At 34.0% G+C, this 21,657-nt stretch overlaps 1 protein-coding gene across 2 annotated transcripts in view; it reads right to left on the reverse strand.

Annotated features, from left to right (window-relative positions):
* The window catches only part of arhgap42b (Rho GTPase activating protein 42b), a 219,094-nt gene that overhangs the window by 92,976 nt on the left and 104,461 nt on the right, over positions 1-21,657 (reverse strand). For both annotated transcript variants that reach the window (XM_036965194.2, XM_036965192.2), the window contains exon 5: positions 425-526. In XM_036965194.2, the coding sequence (XP_036821089.1) occupies positions 425-526 (102 nt within the window). The remainder of the gene's footprint in view (positions 1-424; positions 527-21,657) is intronic.

Consider the following 21,657-nt stretch of genomic DNA (forward strand, 5'->3'; position numbering starts at 1 on the left):
TGTGACTGTGTGTGTGCATGGGCACGTACATGTCTGTGTGTGTGTGAATGCATGTCTGTGTTGCGTCTGTGTACTGTGGAGACTATTTGAGAAAGGGTTAATGGTTACACCATCCGGGTTTAGAGAGTACTCTTCCGTGTGTTTGTCTGTGAAGGTACTGGGTAACCAGCAGGATAAACAGTGTTGTCATTGACATTGTGCAGTTGACTTTAGAAAAGCTGCGTTTCCTATATAGTGCACTACATTTAACTAGGGGCGTTTAGGACACAGACATCCATTCATCACAAAGGCCTGTCCAGGTGCTTGAAGCAGATATAACATGTGCTCATAGTTAGCAACGTGATGTCTAGTAACTGGGACTTACCTCTAGTTTTGTCTCGTAACTGGGACATACCTCTAGTTTTGTCTCGTAACTGGGACATACCTCTTGTAAGAACGGTTCTTTCTTCCTGGAAGACAAGGCCAGATGCTTCTCTAGAACGGTGTAGTATTTCTCTGTCTCCTTGTCAAACTTCTTCTTCCCTTCCTGAGAAAGACAAGATATCAACACATGGTAGCAACTCCTCAACACATGGTAGCAACTCCTCAACACATGGTAGCAACTCCTCAACACATGGTAGCAACTCCTCAACACATGGTAGCAACTCCTCAACACATGGTAGCAACTCCTCAACACATGGTAGCAACTCCTCAACACATGGTAGCAACTCCTCAACACATGGTAGCAACTCCTCAACACATGGTAGCAACTCCTCAACACATGGTAGAACCTCCTCAACACATGGTAGCAACTCCTCAACACATAGTAGAACCTCCTCAACACACGGTTCAACGTGATATAACAGTCTCTTGACAAACATTACTGGAGCTATGTCCCAATTATCTGTCCTCCTTCTCCAAGTCTGTCCTTGTTTACTTCCATTGGCTGATTTGAAAGGAAATTAATGGTATAATACATATGGTGGAAACTCCCTCTAGCCCAGGGATGGGCAACTTTACAAAGAAATCTGTACTTATCATGTGGGGCCCACAGTGGCTCGCGGGTCTGCTACCCACATCCATACCACACACATGCAGTCAGAGCTGGCCCTAGCCTTTTGAAGGCCCTAAGCAGTTAGAGCTGGCCCTAGCCTTTTGGCGGCCCTATACAGTCAGAGCTGGCCCTAGCCTTTTGGCGGCCCTATACAGTCAGAGCTGGCCCTAGCCTTTTGATGGCCCTAAGCAGTCAGAGCTGGCCCTAGCCTTTTGGCGGCCCTAAGCAGTCAGAGCTGGCCCTAGCCTTTTGGCGGCCCTAAGCAGTCAGAGCTGGCCCTAGCCTTTGGATGGCCCTATACAGTCAGAGCTGGCCCTAGCCTTTTGAAGGCCCTATGCAGTCAGAGCTGGCCCTAGCCTTTTGAAGGCCCTAAGCAGTCCGAGCTAGCCCTAGCCTTTTGATGGCCCTAAGCAGTCAGAGCTGGCCCTAGGCTTTTGATGGCCCTATACAGTCAGAGCTGGCCCTAGCCTTTTGGCGGCCCTATACAGTCAGAGCTGGCCCTAGCCTTTTGATGGCCCTAAGCAGTCAGAGCTGGCCATATCCTTTTGGCGGCCCTAAGCAGTCAGAGCTGGCCCTAGCCTTTTGATGGCCCTATACAGTCAGAGCTGGCCCTAGCCTTTTGGCGGCCCTATACAGTCAGAGCTGGCCCTAGCCTTTTGATGGCCCTAAGCAGTCAGAGCTGGCCCTAGCCTTTTGGCGGCCCTAAGCAGTCAGAGCTGGCCCTAGCCTTTTGGCGGCCCTAAGCAGTCAGAGCTGGCCCTAGTCTTTTGATGGCCCTATACAGTCAGAGCTGGCCCTAGCCTTTTGATGGCCCCATACAGTCAGAGCTGGCCCTAGCCTTTTGAAGGCCCTAAGCAGTCAGAGCTGGCCCTAGCCTTTTGATGGCCCTATACAGTCAGAGCTGGCCCTAGCCTTTTGAAGGCCCTAAGCAGTCAGAGCTGGCCCTAGCCTTTTGGTGGCCCTATACAGTCAGAGCTGGCCCTCGCCTTTTGAAGGCCCTATACAGTCAGAGCTGGCCCTAGCCTTTTGATGGCCCTATACAGTCAGAGCTGGCCCTAGCCTTTTGGCGGCCCTATACAGTCAGAGCTGGCCCTAGACTTTTGATGGCCCTAAGCAGTCAGAGCTGGCCCTAGCCTTTTGAAGGCCCTAAGCTATACCCACCTCTGCAGCAAAACATTTCAGCAGAACCCATCTTGACAGCAGAGAAAAACAAATCTTCCAATATTGCCATGGGGAGGAGAGGAAATGTTTTCAGTTTTTAATACGATATCTGAGTGAGAGTGACTAACAAAATCATTATGGGCCCCCTGGGCAGTACTTCGACAATGATTACTACAAGCTTAGATAGCTGGCCGGCTAGACTAACTTACACAAAAAGTAATGTTTGTTGACACGGACTATATTAGTGACTGTCAGTGACTGACATAACAACAACAACACTTCTGATACTCAACCAAGTTTCGCAATTCCACCTTGTGTATTCTACTATTCTAACTCTCAACAGGAAATTGAGACTCTGTTTGAGTAAAACCAGCTAAATCTACTGTCTCTATTATATTATGACAGACCAGCTAGATCTACTGTCTCTATTTTATTATGACAGACAAGCTAGATCTACTGTCTCTATTATATTATGACAGACCAGCTAGATCTACTGTCTCTATTATATTATGACAGACCAGCTAAATCTACTGTCTCTTTTATATTATGACAGACCAGCTAAATCTACTGTCTCTATTATATTATGACAGACCAGCTAAATCTACTGTCTCTATTATATTATGACAGACCAGCTAGATCTACTGTCTCTATTATATTATGACAGACCAGCTAAATCTACTGTCTCTATTATATTATGACAGACCAGCTAAATCTACTGTCTCAATTATATTATGACAGACCAGCTAAATCTACTGTCTCTATTATATTATGACAGACCAGCTAGATCTACTGTCTCTATTATATTATGACAGACCAGCTAAATCTACTGTCTCTATTATATTATGACAGACCAGCTAGATCTACTGTCTCTATTATATTATGACAGACCAGCTAAATCTACTGTCTCTATTATATTATGACAGACCAGCTAGATCTACTGTCTCTATTATATTATGACAGACCAGCTAAATCTACTGTCTCTATTATATTATGACAGACCAGCTAAATCTGCTGTTCTCTCTCTATCTATATACATATATATATATATATATGTACAGTGCCTTGCGAAAGTATTCGGCCCCCTTGAACTTTGCGACCTTTTGCCACATTTCAGGCTTCAAACATAAAGATATAAAACTGTATTTTTTTGTGAAGAATCAACAACAAGTGGGACACAATCATGAAGTGGAACGACATTTATTGGATATTTCAAACTTTTTTAACAAATCAAAAACTGAAAAATTGGGCGTGCAAAATGATTCAGCCCTTTACTTTCAGTGCAGCAAACTCTCTCCAGAAGTTCAGTGAGGATCTCTGAATGATCCAATGTTGACCTAAATGACTAATGATGATAAATACAATCCACCTGTGTGTAATCAAGTCTCCGTATAAATGCACCTGCACTGTGATAGTCTCAGAGGTCCGTTAAAAGCGCAGAGAGCATCATGAAGAATAAGGAACACACCAGGCAGGTCCGAGATACTGTTGTGAAGAAGTTTAAAGCCGGATTTGGATACAAAAAGATTTCCCAAGCTTTAAACATCCCAAGGAGCACTGTGCAAGCGATAATATTGAAATGGAAGGAGTATCAGACCACTGCAAATCTACCAAGACCTGGCCGTCCCTCTAAACTTTCAGCTCATACAAGGAGAAGACTGATCAGAGATGCAGCCAAGAGGCCCATGATCACTCTGGATGAACTGCAGAGATCTACAGCTGAGGTGGGAGACTCTGTCCATAGGACAACAATCAGTCGTATATTGCACAAATCTGGCCTTTATGGAAGAGTGGCAGAAGAAAGCCATTTCTTAAAGATATCCATAAAAGTGTTGTTTAAAGTTTGCCACAAGCCACCTGGGAGACGCACCAAACATGTGGAAGAAGGTGCTCTGGTCAGATGAAACCAAAATTGAACTTTTTGTCAACAATGCAAAATGTTATGTTTGGCGTAAAAGCAACACAGTTCATCACCCTGAACACACCATCCCCACTGTCAAACATGGTGGCGGCAGCATCATGGTTTGGGCCTGCTTTTCTTCAGCAGGGACAGGGAAGATGGTTAAAATTGATGGGAAGATGGATGGAGCCAAATACAGGACCATTCTGGAAGAAAACCTGATAGAGTCTGCAAAAGACCTGAGACTGGGACGGAGATTTGTCTTCCAACAAGACAATGATCCAAAACATAAAGCAAAATCTACAATGGAATGGTTCAAAGATAAACATATCCAGGTGTTAGAATGGCCAAGTCAAAGTCCAGACCTGAATCCAATCGAGAATCTGTGGAAAGAACTGAAAACTGCTGTTCACAAATGCTCTCCATCCAACCTCACTGAGCTCGAGCTGTTTTGTAAGGAGGAATGGGAAAAAAATTCAGTCTCTCGATGTGCAAAACTGATAGAGACATACCCCAAGTGACTTACAGCTGTAATCGCAGCAAAAGGTGGCGCTACAAAGTATTAACTTAAAGGGGCTGACTAATTTTGCACGCCCAATTTTTCAGTTTTTGATTTGTTAAAAAGTTTGAAATATACAATAAATGTCGTTCCACTTCATGATTGTGTCCCACTTGTTGTTGATTCTTCACAAAAAATACAGTTTTATATTTTTATGTTTGAAGCCCGAAATGTGGCAAAAGGTTGCAAAGTTCAAGGGGGCCGAATACTTTCGCAAGGCACTATTCCTCTATGGACACTCTATTCCTCTATGGGGACACCCTATTCCTCTTCGGACACCCTATTCCTCTACGGACACACCCTATTCCTCTATGGACACCCTATTCCTCTATGGGGACACCCTGTTCCTCTATGGGGACACCCTATTAATATATGGACACTCTATTCCTCTATGGACACTCTATTCCTCTATGGACACACTATTCCTCTACGGACACCCTATTCCTCTACGGACACACCCTATTCCTCTATGGACACCCTATTCCTCTATGGACACTCTATTCCTCTATGGGGACACCCTATTCCTCTACGGACACCTATTCTCTATGGACACACCCTATTTCTCTGTGGATACACCCTATTCCTCTATGGACACACCCTATTCCTCTGTGGATACACCCTATTCCTCTATGGACACACCCTATTCCTCTATGGACACCCTATTCCTCTATGGGGACACCCTATTCCTCTATGGACACCCTATTCCTCTATGGACACACCCTATACCTCTATGTACATCCTATTCCTCTATGGGGACACCCTATACCTCTATGGACATCCTATTCCTCTATGGGGACACCCTATACCTCTATGGGGACACTCTATTCCTCTATGGGACACCCTATACCTCTATGGACATCCTATTCCTCTGTGGATACACCCTATTCCTCTACGGACACACCCTATTCCTCTACGGACACCCTATTCCTCTATGGACACACCCTATTCCTCTACAGACACTCCCATTGTATAAAGGTGCTGATTGTGGGCTACAGGAAACAAAGGGGTGAGCACGCCACCACTCACATCAACAGGGCCTTAGTGAAGCGGGTCGAGAGCTTCAAGTTCCTCGGTGTCCCACATCACTAAGGATCTGTCATGGTCAAACACACCAACACAGGCACAACAATGCCTGTTTCCCCTGAAGAGGCTGGAAAAATGTGTCATGGGCCCTCAGATCCTTAAAATGTTCTACAGCCGCACCATCAAGAGCATCCTGACTGCTGCATCACCACCTGGTATGACAACTGCTCGGCATCCAACAGTAAGGCTCTACAGAGGGTAGTGCGTATTCCCCAGTGCATCACTGGGTCCAAGCTTCCTGCCATCCAGGACCTCTATACCAGGCGGTGTCAGAGGAAGGCCATGAAAATGGTCAAAGACTCCAGCCACCCAAATCACAGACTGTTCCCCCCCTGCTACCGCACGGCAAGCGGTACCGGAGCGCCAAGTCTAGGGACCAAAAGGCTCCTAAACAGCTAACCCCAAGCCATAAAACTGCTGAAGAGTTCATTAAATGGTCACCCAGACTATTTGCATTGACCCCCTTTGTTTTCCACAAATTTCTTGCACTGGCTCTATACACACACACACACACACACACACACAACTTTGTGTGCAAATGTGTGTTACTTTTGGTTAAGGGCTCGTAAGTAAGCACTTCACGGTTAAAGTCTACACTTGTTGTATTCCGGCGCAAGAGACAAATAACATTTGTTTTAATTAGGCGCCTGGGAATGTGATGACACCACAAGGCCACTAGGTGGTAGTCTAACTTTCTCTTACCATGACTGTGTTCTGAAACCAGTGTTTCGTATTCTTATCAATTGAATAGTACAGGTCATAAAAGTGGCATTCGTGAATATGGTCGTTGAGGACCTCAATATATCATGGATACTAAGAAAGAGAGAGAGAGAGAGAGAGAGAGAGAAAGAGAGAGGGAGAGAGAGAGGGAGAGAGAGAGAGAGAGAGAGAGGGAGAGAGAGAAGAGAGAGAGAGAAAGAGAGAGAGACAGAGAGAGAGAGAGAGAGAGAGAGAGAGAGAGAGAGAGAGAGAGAGAGAGAGAGAGAGAGAGAGAGAGAGAGAGAGAGAGAGAGAGAGAGAGAGAGAGAGAGAGAGAGAGAAAGAGAGAGAGAGAGAAAGAGAGAGAGAGATAGAGAAAGAGAGAGAGAGAGAGACAGAGACAGAGAGAGAGAGAGACAGAGAGAGAGAGGCATTTCACAATATATACAGTACCACAGCTACAATCATCAAAGGTAATCAATCATGTTCACTGTAATGTTGAATGAAATTCTGAATGTATAGCACAGATAACATGGTTTACTTTCCACAGGAGACAGAACAGTGAGAACTGCCTTTCAAAGCTCCTCCTATTGTATTCCATTCAGTGTAATTCTATAAGGACCATCTTCCCAACAGTCACTGTGTCCCTGCCAGAGGTAGAGCTGAGACAACAACCACGACAGGAAGTCCACTTCTCACACCACGTTATAGTTAACTAAGATGGCACCTTATCCCCTTATAGTGCAATACTACTGCAAAACACACACACATGAACACGGTTACACACACACACACACACACACACACACACAGTGTAATTGATGTGTATATAGATATGTATAGTGTAATTGATGTGTATAGTGTAATTGATGTGTATATAGATATGTATAGTGTAATTGATGTGTATATAGATATGTATAGTGTAATTGATGTGTATAGTGTAATTGATGTGTATAGTGTAATTGATGTGTTTATAGATATGTATAGTGTAATTGATGTGTATATAGATATGTATAGTGTAATTGATGTGTATAGTGTAATTGATGTGTATATTGATATGTATAGTGTAATTGATGTGTATATTGATATGTATAGTGTAATTGATGTGTTTATAGATATGTATAGTGTAATTGATGTGTATATAGATATGTATAGTGTAATTGATGTGTATAGTGTAATTGATGTGTATATAGATATGTATAGTGTAATTGATATGTATATAGATATGTATAGTGTAATTGATGTGTATAGTGTAATTGATGTGTATAGTGTAATTGATGTGTATAGTGTAATTGATGTGTATAGTGTAATTGATGTGTATAGTGTAATTGATGTGTATAGTGTAATTGATGTGTATATAGATATGTATAGTGTAATTGATGTGTTTATAGATATGTATAGTGTAATTGATGTGTATAGTGTAATTGATGTGTATAGTGTAATTGATGTGTATAGTGTAATTGATGTGTATAGTGTAATTGATGTGTATATAGATATGTATAGTGTAATTGATGTGTATATAGATATGTATAGTGTAATTGATGTGTATATAGATGTGTATAGTGTAATTGATGTGTATATAGATATGTATAGTGTAATTGATGTGTATAGTGTAATTGATGTGTATAGTGTAATTGATGTGTATAGTGTAATTGATGTGTATATAGATATGTATAGTGTAATTGATGTGTATATAGATATGTATAGTGTAATTGATGTGTATAGTGTAATTGATGTGTATATAGATATGTATAGTGTAATTGATGTGTATAGTGTAATTGATGTGTATAGTGTAATTGATATGTATAGTGTAATTGATGTGTATATAGATATGTATAGTGTAATTGATGTGTATATAGATATGTATAGTGTAATTGATGTGTATAGTGTAATTGATGTGTATAGTGTAATTGATGTGTATAGTGTAATTGATGTGTATAGTGTAATTGATGTGTATAGTGTAATTGATGTGTATAGTGTAATTGATGTGTATATAGATATGTATAGTGTAATTGATATGTATATAGATATGTATAGTGTAATTGATGTGTATAGTGTAATTGATGTGTATAGTGTAATTGATGTGTTTATAGATATGTATAGTGTAATTGATGTGTATATAGATATGCATAGTGTAATTGATGTGTATATAGATATGTATAGTGTAATTGATGTGTATAGTGTAATTGATGTGTATATAGATATGTATAGTGTAATTGATGTGTATAGTGTAATTGATGTGTTTATAGATGTGTATAGTGTAATTGATGTGTCTATAGATATGTATAGTGTAATTGATGTGTATAGTGTAATTGATGTGTTTATAGATGTGTATAGTGTAATTGATGTGTCTATAGATGTGTATAGTGTAATTGATGTGTATAGTGTAATTGATATGTATAGTGTAATTGATGTGTATATAGATATGTATAGTGTAATTGATGTGTATAGTGTAATTGATGTGTATATAGATATGTATAGTGTAATTGATGTGTATAGTGTAATTGATGTGTATATAGATATGTATAGTGTAATTGATGTGTATAGTGTAATTGATGTGTATAGTGTAATTGATGTGTATAGTGTAATTGATGTGTATAGTGTAATTGAGGTGTATAGTGTAATTGATGTGTATAGTGTAATTGATGTGTATAGTGTAATTGATGTGTATATAGATATGTATAGTGTAATTGATGTGTATAGTGTAATTGATGTGTATAGTGTAATTGATGTGTATATAGATATGTATAGTGTAATTGATATGTATAGTGTAATTGATGTGTATATAGATATGTATAGTGTAATTGATATGTATAGTGTAATTGATGTGTATAGTGTAATTGATGTGTCTATAGATATGTATAGTGTAATTGATGTGTATAGTGTAATTGATGTGTATAGTGTAATTGATGTGTATAGTGTAATTGATATGTATAGTGTAATTGATGTGTATAGTGTAATTGATGTGTATAGTGTAATTGATGTGTATATAGATATGTATAGTGTAATTGATATGTATAGTGTAATTGATGTGTATAGTGTAATTGATGTGTCTATAGATATGTATAGTGTAATTGATGTGTATAGTGTAATTGATGTGTTTATAGATGTGTATAGTGTAATTGATGTGTATAGTGTAATTGATGTGTATAGTGTAATTGATGTGTCTATAGATATGTATAGTGTAATTGATATGTATAGTGTAATTGATGTGTATAGTGTAATTGATGTGTATATAGATATGTATAGTGTAATTGATGTGTCTATAGATATGTATAGTGTAATTGATGTGTATAGTGTAATTGATGTGTTTATAGATGTGTATAGTGTAATTGATGTGTATAGTGTAATTGATGTGTATATAGATATGTATAGTGTAATTGATGTGTATAGTGTAATTGATATGTATAGTGTAATTGATGTGTATAGTGTAATTGATGTGTATAGTGTATATAGATATGTATAGTGTAATTGATGTGTATAGTGTAATTGATGTGTTTATAGATATGTATAGTGTAATTGATGTGTTTATAGATATGTATAGTGTAATTGATGTGTATATAGATATGTATAGTGTAATTGATGTGTATATAGATATGTATAGTGTAATTGATGTGTATAGTGTAATTGATGTGTTTATAGATGTGTATAGTGTAATTGATGTGTATATAGATATGTATAGTGTAATTGATGTGTATAGTGTAATTGATGTGTATATAGATATGTATAGTGTAATTGATGTGTATAGTGTAATTGATGTGTTTATAGATATGTATAGTGTAATTGATGTGTATAGTGTAATTGATGTGTATAGTGTAATTGATGTGTATAGTGTAATTGATGTGTTTATAGATGTGTATAGTGTAATTGATGTGTTTATAGATGTGTATAGTGTAATTGATGTGTCTATAGATATGTATAGTGTAATTGATGTGTCTATAGATATGTATAGTGTAATTGATGTGTATATAGATATGTATAGTGTAATTGATGTGTCTATAGATATGTATAGTGTAATTGATGTGTATAGTGTAATTGATGTGTATATAGATATGTATAGTGTAGTTGATGTGTTTATAGATGTGTATAGTGTAATTGATGTGTATAGTGTAATTGATGTGTATAGTGTAATTGATGTGTATAGTGTAATTGATGTGTATATAGATATGTATAGTGTAATTGATGTGTATAGTGTAATTGATGTGTTTATAGATATGTATAGTGTAATTGATGTGTATATAGATATGTATAGTGTAATTGATGTGTATAGTGTAATTGATGTGTCTATAGATATGTAGAGTGTAATTGAGGTGTATAGTGTAATTGATGTTTATATAGATGTGTATAGTGTAATTGATGTGTATATAGATATGTATAGTGTAATTGATGTGTATATAGATGTGTATAGTGTAATTGATATGTATATAGATATGTATAGTGTAATTGATGTGTTTATAGATATGTATAGTGTAATTGATGTGTATAGTGTAATTGATATGTATATAGATATGTATAGTGTAATTGATGTGTTTATAGATATGTATAGTGTAATTGATGTGTATAGTGTAATTGATATGTATATAGATATGTATAGTGTAATTGATGTGCATAGTGTAATTGATGTGTTTATAGATATGTATAGTGTAATTGATGTGTTTATAGATATGTATAGTGTAATTGATGTGTATAGTGTAATTGATGTGTATAGTGTAATTGATGTGTATATAGATATGTATAGTGTAATTGATGTGTTTATAGATATGTATAGTGTAATTGATGTGTATAGTGTAATTGATATGTATATAGATATGTATAGTGTAATTGATGTGTATAGTGTAATTGATGTGTTTATAGATGTGTATAGTGTAATTGATGTGTATATAGATATGTATAGTGTAATTGATGTGTATAGTGTAATTGATGTGTATATAGATATGTATAGTGTAATTGATGTGTATATAGATATGTATAGTGTAATTGATGTGTATAGTGTAATTGATGTGTATATAGATATGTATAGTGTAATTGATGTGTATAGTGTAATTGATGTGTATAGTGTAATTGATGTGTATATAGATATGTATAGTGTAATTGATGTGTATATAGATATGTATAGTGTAATTGATGTGTATATAGATATGTATAGTGTAATTGATGTGTATAGTGTAATTGATGTGTTTATAGATATGTATAGTGTAATTGATGTGTATATAGATATGTATAGTGTAATTGATGTGTATAGTGTAATTGATGTGTATAGTGTAATTGATGTGTATATAGATATGTATAGTGTAATTGATGTGTATATAGATATGTATAGTGTAATTGATGTGTTTATAGATGTGTATAGTGTAATTGATGTGTATATAGATATGTATAGTGTAATTGATGTGTATAGTGTAATTGATGTGTTTATAGATGTGTATAGTGTAATTGATGTGTATATAGATATGTATAGTGTAATTGATGTGTATAGTGTAATTGATGTGTATATAGATATGTATAGTGTAATTGATGTGTATAGTGTAATTGATGTGTTTATAGATATGTATAGTGTAATTGATGTGTATAGTGTAATTGATGTGTATAGTGTAATTGATGTGTATAGTGTAATTGATGTGTTTATAGATGTGTATAGTGTAATTGATGTGTTTATAGATGTGTATAGTGTAATTGATGTGTCTATAGATATGTATAGTGTAATTGATGTGTCTATAGATATGTATAGTGTAATTGATGTGTATATAGATATGTATAGTGTAATTGATGTGTCTATAGATATGTATAGTGTAATTGATGTGTATAGTGTAATTGATGTGTATATAGATATGTATAGTGTAGTTGATGTGTTTATAGATGTGTATAGTGTAATTGATGTGTATAGTGTAATTGATGTGTATAGTGTAATTGATGTGTATAGTGTAATTGATGTGTATATAGATATGTATAGTGTAATTGATGTGTATAGTGTAATTGATGTGTTTATAGATATGTATAGTGTAATTGATGTGTATATAGATATGTATAGTGTAATTGATGTGTATAGTGTAATTGATGTGTCTATAGATATGTAGAGTGTAATTGAGGTGTATAGTGTAATTGATGTGTATATAGATGTGTATAGTGTAATTGATGTGTATATAGATATGTATAGTGTAATTGATGTGTATATAGATGTGTATAGTGTAATTGATATGTATATAGATATGTATTGTGTAATTGATGTGTTTATAGATATGTATAGTGTAATTGATGTGTATAGTGTAATTGATATGTATATAGATATGTATAGTGTAATTGATGTGTTTATAGATATGTATAGTGTAATTGATGTGTATAGTGTAATTGATATGTATATAGATATGTATAGTGTAATTGATGTGCATAGTGTAATTGATGTGTTTATAGATATGTATAGTGTAATTGATGTGTTTATAGATATGTATAGTGTAATTGATGTGTATAGTGTAATTGATGTGTATAGTGTAATTGATGTGTATATAGATATGTATAGTGTAATTGATGTGTTTATAGATATGTATAGTGTAATTGATGTGTATAGTGTAATTGATATGTATATAGATATGTATAGTGTAATTGATGTGTATAGTGTAATTGATGTGTTTATAGATGTGTATAGTGTAATTGATGTGTATATAGATATGTATAGTGTAATTGATGTGTATAGTGTAATTGATGTGTATATAGATATGTATAGTGTAATTGATGTGTATATAGATATGTATAGTGTAATTGATGTGTATAGTGTAATTGATGTGTATATAGATATGTATAGTGTAATTGATGTGTATAGTGTAATTGATGTGTATAGTGTAATTGATGTGTATATAGATATGTATAGTGTAATTGATGTGTATATAGATATGTATAGTGTAATTGATGTGTATATAGATATGTATAGTGTAATTGATGTGTATAGTGTAATTGATGTGTTTATAGATATGTATAGTGTAATTGATGTGTATATAGATATGTATAGTGTAATTGATGTGTATATAGATATGTATAGTGTAATTGATGTGTTTATAGATGTGTATAGTGTAATTGATGTGTATATAGATATGTATAGTGTAATTGATGTGTATAGTGTAATTGATGTGTATATAGATATGTATAGTGTAATTGATGTGTATAGTGTAATTGATGTGTATAGTGTAATTGATGTGTATAGTGTAATTGATGTGTATAGTGTAATTGATGTGTATAGTGTAATTGATGTGTATATAGATATGTATAGTGTAATTGATGTGTATAGTGTAATTGATGTGTATATAGATATGTATAGTGTAATTGATGTGTATAGTGTAATTGATGTGTATAGTGTAATTGATGTGTATAGTGTAATTGATGTGTATATAGATATGTATAGTGTAATTGATGTGTATAGTGTAATTGATGTGTATATAGATATGTATAGTGTAATTGATGTGTATAGTGTAATTGATGTGTTTATAGATATGTATAGTGTAATTGATGTGTATATAGATATGTATAGTGTAATTGATGTGTATATAGATATGTATAGTGTAATTGATGTGTTTATAGATGTGTATAGTGTAATTGATGTGTATATAGATATGTATAGTGTAATTGATGTGTATAGTGTAATTGATGTGTTTATAGATGTGTATAGTGTAATTGATGTGTATATAGATATGTATAGTGTAATTGATGTGTATAGTGTAATTGATGTGTTTATAGATGTGTATAGTGTAATTGATGTGTATATAGATATGTATAGTGTAATTGATGTGTATAGTGTAATTGATGTGTATATAGATATGTATAGTGTAATTGATGTGTATAGTGTAATTGATGTGTATATAGATATGTATAGTGTAATTGATGTGTATAGTGTAATTGATGTGTATATAGATATGTATAGTGTAATTGATGTGTATATAGATATGTATAGTGTAATTGATGTGTTTATAGATATGTATAGTGTAATTGATGTGTATAGTGTAATTGATGTGTTTATAGATGTGTATAGTGTAATTGATGTGTATATAGATATGTATAGTGTAATTGATGTGTTTATAGATATGTATAGTGTAATTGATGTGTATATAGATATGTAGAGTGTAATTGATGTGTATAGTGTAATTGATGTGTATATAGATATGTATAGTGTAATTGATGTGTATAGTGTAATTGATGTGTTTATAGATATGTATAGTGTAATTGATGTGTTTATAGATATGTATAGTGTAATTGATGTGTATATAGATATGTATAGTGTAATTGATGTGTATAGTGTAATTGATGTGTATATAGATATGTATAGTGTAATTGATGTGTATATAGATATGTATAGTGTAATTGATGTGTTTATAGATATGTATAGTGTAATTGATGTGTATATAGATATGTATAGTGTAATTGATGTGTATATAGATATGTATAGTGTAATTGATATGTATAGTGTAATTGATGTGTATAGTGTAATTGATGTGTATAGTGTAATTGATGTGTTTATAGATATGTATAGTGTAATTGATGTGTATATAGATATGTATAGTGTAATTGATATGTATAGTGTAATTGATGTGTATAGTGTAATTGATGTGTATAGTGTAATTGATGTGTATAGTGTAATTGATGTGTATAGTGTAATTGATGTGCATAGTGTAATTGATGTGTATAGTGTAATTGATGTGTTTATAGATGTGTATAGTGTAATTGATGTGTATATAGATATGTATAGTGTAATTGATGTGTTTATAGATATGTATAGTGTAATTGATGTGTATATAGATATGTATAGTGTAATTGATGTGTATATAGATGTGTATAGTGTAATTGATGTGTATAGTGTAATTGATGTGTTTATAGATGTGTATAGTGTAATTGATGTGTATATAGATATGTATAGTGTAATTGATGTGTATAGTGTAATTGATGTATTTATAGATATGTATAGTGTAATTGATGTGTATATAGATGTGTATAGTGTAATTGATGTGTATAGTGTAATTGATGTGTTTATAGATATGTATAGTGTAATTGATGTGTATAGTGTAATTGATGTGTATAGTGTAATTGATGTGTATAGTGTAATTGATGTGTTTATAGATATGTATAGTGTAATTGATGTGTATATAGATATGTATAGTGTAATTGATGTGTATAGTGTAATTGATGTGTATATAGATATGTATAGTGTAATTGATGTGTATAGTGTAATTGATGTGTATATAGATATGTATAGTGTAATTGATGCGTATAGTGTAATTGATGTGTTTATAGATATGTATAGTGTAATTGATGTGTATAGTGTAATTGATGTGTATAGTGTAATTGATGTGTATATAGATATGTATAGTGTAATCGATGCGTATAGTGTAATTGATGTGTTTATAGATATGTATAGTGTAATTGATGTGTATATAGATATGTATAGTGTAATTGATGTGTATAGTGTAATTGATGTGTATATAGATATGTATAGTGTAATTGATGTGTATAGTGTAATTGATGTGTATAGTGTAATTGATGTGTATAGTGTAATTGATGTGTATATAGATATGTATAGTGTAATTGATGTGTATAGTGTAATTGATGTGTTTATAGATATGTATAGTGTAATTGATGTGTATATAGATATGTATAGTGTAATTGATGTGTATAGTGTAATTGATGTGTATAGTGTAATTGATGTGTATATAGATATGTATAGTGTAATTGATGTGTATATAGATATGTATAGTGTAATTGATGTGTATATAGATGTGTATAGTGTAATTGATGTGTATAGTGTAATTGATGTGTATATAGATATGTATAGTGTAATTGATGTGTATATAGATATGTATAGTGTAATTGATGTGTATATAGATATGTATAGTGTAATTGATGTGTTTATAGATATGTATAGTGTAATTGATGTGTATAGTGTAATTGATGTGTATAGTGTAATTGATGTGTATAGTGTAATTGATGTGTATATAGATATGTATAGTGTAATTGATGTGTATAGTGTAATTGATGTGTATATAGATATGTATAGTGTAAATGATGTGTATAGTGTAATTGATGTGTATATAGATATGTATAGTGTAATTGATGTGTATATAGATATGCATAGTGTAATTGATGTGTATAGTGTAATTGATGTGTTTATAGATGTGTATAGTGTAATTGATGTGTATATAGATATGTATAGTGTAATTGATGTGTATATAGATATGTATAGTGTAATTGATGTGTATATAGATATGTAGAGTGTAATTGATGTGTATAGTGTAATTGATGTGTATAGTGTAATTGATGTGTATAGTGTAATTGATGTGTTTATAGATATGTATAGTGTAATTGATGTGTATATAGATATGTATAGTGTAATTGATATGTATAGTGTAATTGATGTGTATATAGATATGTATAGTGTAATTGATGTGTATAGTGTAATTGATGTGTATAGTGTAATTGATATGTATAGTGTAATTGATGTGTATAGTGTAATTGATGTGTTTATAGATATGTATAGTGTAATTGATGTGTATAGTGTAATTGATGTGTATATAGATATGTATAGTGTAATTGATGTGTATAGTGTAATTGATGTGTATATAGATATGTATAGTGTAATTGATGTGTTTATAGATGTGTATAGTGTAATTGATGTGTTTATAGATATGTATAGTGTAATTGATGTGTATAGTGTAATTGATGTGTATATAGATATGTATAGTGTAATTGATGTGTATAGTGTAATTGATGTGTCTATAGATGTGTATAGTGTAATTGATGTGTATAGTGTAATTGATGTGTATAGTGTAATTGATGTGTATAGTGTAATTGATGTGTTTATAGATGTGTATAGTGTAATTGATGTGTATAGTGTAATTGATGTGTTCATAGATATGTATAGTGTAATTGATGTGTATAGTGTAATTGAGGTGTATAGTGTAATTGATGTGTATAGTGTAATTGAGGTGTATAGTGTAATTGATGTGTATATGGATATGTATAGTGTAATTGATGTGTATAGTGTAATTGATGTGTATAGTGTAATTGATGTGTATATAGATGTGTATAGTGTAATTGATGTGTATAGTGTAATTGATGTGTATAGTGTAATTGATGTGTATAGTGTAATTGATGTGTATAGTGTAATTGATGTGTATATAGATATGTATAGTGTAATTGATGTGTATAGTGTAATTGATGTGTATAGTGTAATTGATGTGTATATAGATGTGTATAGTGTAATTGATGTGTATAGTGTAATTGATGTGTATATAGATATGTATAGTGTAATTGATGTGTATATAGATATGTATAGTGTAATTGATGTGTATATAGATGTGTATAGTGTAATTGATGTGTATATAGATATGTATAGTGTAATTGATGTGTATATAGATGTGTATAGTGTAATTGATGTGTATAGTGTAATTGATGTGTATATAGATATGTATAGTGTAATTGATGTGTTTATAGATATGTATAGTGTAATTGATGTGCATAGTGTAATTGATGTGTATATAGATATGTATAGTGTAGTTGATGTGTTTATAGATGTGTATAGTGTAATTGATGTGTATAGTGTAATTGATGTGTATAGTGTAATTGATGTGTATAGTGTAATTGATGTGTATATAGATATGTATAGTGTAATTGATGTGTATAGTGTAATTGATGTGTATATAGATATGTATAGTGTAATTGATGTGTATATAGATATGTATAGTGTAATTGATGTGTATAGTGTAATTGATGTGTATAGTGTAATTGATGTGTATAGTGTAATTGATGTGTATATAGATATGTATAGTGTAATTGATGTGTATAGTGTAATTGATGTGTATAGTGTAATTGATGTGTATAGTGTAATTGATGTGTATATAGATATGTATAGTGTAATTGATGTGTATAGTGTAATTGATGTGTATATAGATATGTATAGTGTAATTGATGTGTATAGTGTAATTGATGTGTATATAGATATGTATAGTGTAATTGATGTGTTTATAGATGTGTATAGTGTAATTGATGTGTTTATAGATGTGTATAGTGTAATTGATGTATATAGTGTAATTGATGTGTATATAGATATGTATAGTGTAATTGATGTGTATAGTGTAATTGATGTGTATATAGATATGTATAGTGTAATTGATGTGTATGTAGATATGTATAGTGTAATTGATGTGTATAGTGTAATTGATGTGTATATAGATATGTATAGTGTAATTGATGTGTATATAGATGTGTATAGTGTAATTGATGTGTATAGTGTAATTGATGTGTATATAGATATGTATAGTGTAATTGATGTGTTTATAGATGTGTATATAGATATGTATAGTGTAATTGATGTGTTTATAGATGTGTATATAGATATGTATAGTGTAATTGATGTGTTTATAGATGTGTATATAGATATGTATAGTGTAATTGATGTGTTTATAGATGTGTATATAGATATGTATAGTGTAATTGATGTGTTTATAGATGTGTATATAGATATGTATAGTGTAATTGATGTGTATAGTGTAATTGATATGTATAGTGTAATTGATGTGTATAGTGTAATTGATGTGTATAGTGTAATTGATGTGTATATAGATATGTATAGTGTAATTGATGTGTATAGTGTAATTGATGTGTATATAGATATGTATAGTGTAATTGATGTGTTTATAGATATGTATAGTGTAATTGATGTGTATATAGATATGTATAGTGTAATTGATGTGTATAGTGTAATTGATGTGTATAGTGTAATTGATGTGTATAGTGTAATTGATGTGTATATAGATATGTATAGTGTAATTGATGTGTATAGTGTAATTGATGTGTTTATAGATATGTATAGTGTAATTGATGTGTATATAGATATGTATAGTGTAATTGATGTGTATAGTGTAATTGATGTGTATAGTGTAATTGATGTGTATAGTGTAATTGATGTGTATAGTGTAATTGATGTGTATATAGATATGTATAGTGTAATTGATGTGTATAGTGTAATTGATGTGTATATAGATATGTATAGTGTAATTGATGTGTATAGTGTAATTGATGTGTATAGTGTAATTGATGTGTATAGTGTAATTGATGTGTATATAGATATGTATAGTGTAATTGATGTGTATAGTGTAATTGATGTGTATATAGATATGTATAGTGTAATTGATGTGTATAGTGTAATTGATGTGTATATAGATGTGTATAGTGTAATTGATGTGTATATAGATATGTATAGTGTAATTGATGTGTATATAGATATGTATAGTGTAATTGATGTGTATATAGATGTGTATAGTGTAATTGATGTGTATAGTGTAATTGATGTGTATAGTGTAATTGATGTGTTCATGCAGGGCGTGGTCTCAGCATGTCTCCCTGGTTAAATAAATAAAACACACTATGGCCTTTGGAGAAAGACGACTTCTTACGTCTTCCAATCTGTCTTTCCTATTTCCTGACATTTTTCTTGTTTAAGGTGCTACGGAGAGTAGTGTGTACGGCCCAGTACATCACTGGGGCCGAGCTCCCTGACATCCAGGACCTCTATACCAGGCGGTACTGGTACCCTGTGTCTATAGCCAGGTTATCATCGACTCGTTACTGGTACCCTGTGTCTATAGCCAGGTTATCATCGACTCGGTACTGGTACCCTGTGTATATAGCCAGGTTATCATCGACTCGGGACTGGTACCCTGTGTATATAGCCAGGCTATCATCGACTCTGTACTGGTACCCTGTGTCTATAGCCAGGTTATCATCGACTCGCTACTGGTACCCTGTGTATATAGCCAGGTTATCATCGACTCGGTACTGGTACCCTGTGTATATAGCCAGGTTATCATCGACTCGGTACTGGTACCCTGTGTCTATAGCCAGGTTATCATCGACTCTGTACTGGCACCCTGTGTATATAGCCAGGTTATCATCGACTCGGTACTGGTACCCTGTGTATATAGCCAGGTTATCATCGACTCGTTACTGGTACCCTGTGTCTATAGCCAGGTTATCATTGACTCGGTACTGGTACCCTGTGTATATAGCCAGGTTATCATCGACTCTGTACTGGTACCCTGTGTATATAGCCAGGTTATCATCGACTCTGTACTGGTACCCTGTGTATATAGCCAGGTTATCATCGACTCTGTACTGGTACCCTGTGTATATAGCCAGGTTATCATCGACTCGGTACTGGTACCCTGTGTCTATAGCCAGGTTATCATCAACTCGGTACTGGTACCCTGTGTCTATAGCCAGGTTATCATCGACTCGGTACTGGTACCCTGTGTATATAGCCAGGTTATCATCGACTCGGTACTGGTACCCTGTGTATATAGCCAGGTTATCATCGACTCTGTACTGGTACCCTGTGTATATAGCCAGGTTATCATTGACTCGGTACTGGTACCCTGTGTATATAGCCAGGTTATCATCGACTCTGTACTGGTACCCTGTGTATATAGCCAGGTTATCATCGACTCGGTACTGGTACCTGTGTCTATAGCCAGGTTATCATCGACTCGGGACTGGTACCCTGTGTCTATAGCCAGGTTATCATCGACTCGGTACTGGTACCCTGTGTATATAGCCAGGTTATCATCGACTCGGTACTGGTACCCTGTGTCTATAGCCAGGTTATCATCAACTCGGTACTGGTACCCTGTGTCTATAGCCAGGTTATCATCGACTCGGTACTGGTACCCTGTGTATATAGCCAGGTTATCATCGACTCGGTACTGGTACCCTGTGTACATAGCCAGGTTATCATCGACTCGGTACTGGTACCCTGTGTCTATAGCCAGGTTATCATCGACTCGGGACTGGTACCCTGTGTCTATAGCCAGGTTATCATCAACTCGGTACTGGTACCCTGTGTCTATAGCCAGGTTATCATCGACTCGGTACTGGTACCCTGTGTATATAGCCAGGTTATCATCGACTCGGTACTGGTACCCTGTGTATATAGCCAGGTTATCATCGACTCGGTACTGGTACCCTGTGTATATAGCCAGGTTATCATCGACTCGGTACTGGTACCCTGTGTATATAGCCAGGTTATCATCGACTCGGTACTGGTACCCTGTGTATATGGCCAGGTTATCATCGACTCGGTACTGGTACCCTGTGTATATAGCCAGGTTATCATCGACTCGGTACTGGTACCCTGTGTATATGGCCAGGTTATCATCGACTCGGTACTGGTACCCTGTGTATATAGCCAGGTTATCA

This window comes from Oncorhynchus mykiss, chromosome 27 (assembly GCF_057628025.1).
Source record: "Oncorhynchus mykiss isolate SJ-2025 chromosome 27, ASM5762802v1, whole genome shotgun sequence".
NCBI lineage: Eukaryota > Metazoa > Chordata > Actinopteri > Salmoniformes > Salmonidae > Oncorhynchus > Oncorhynchus mykiss.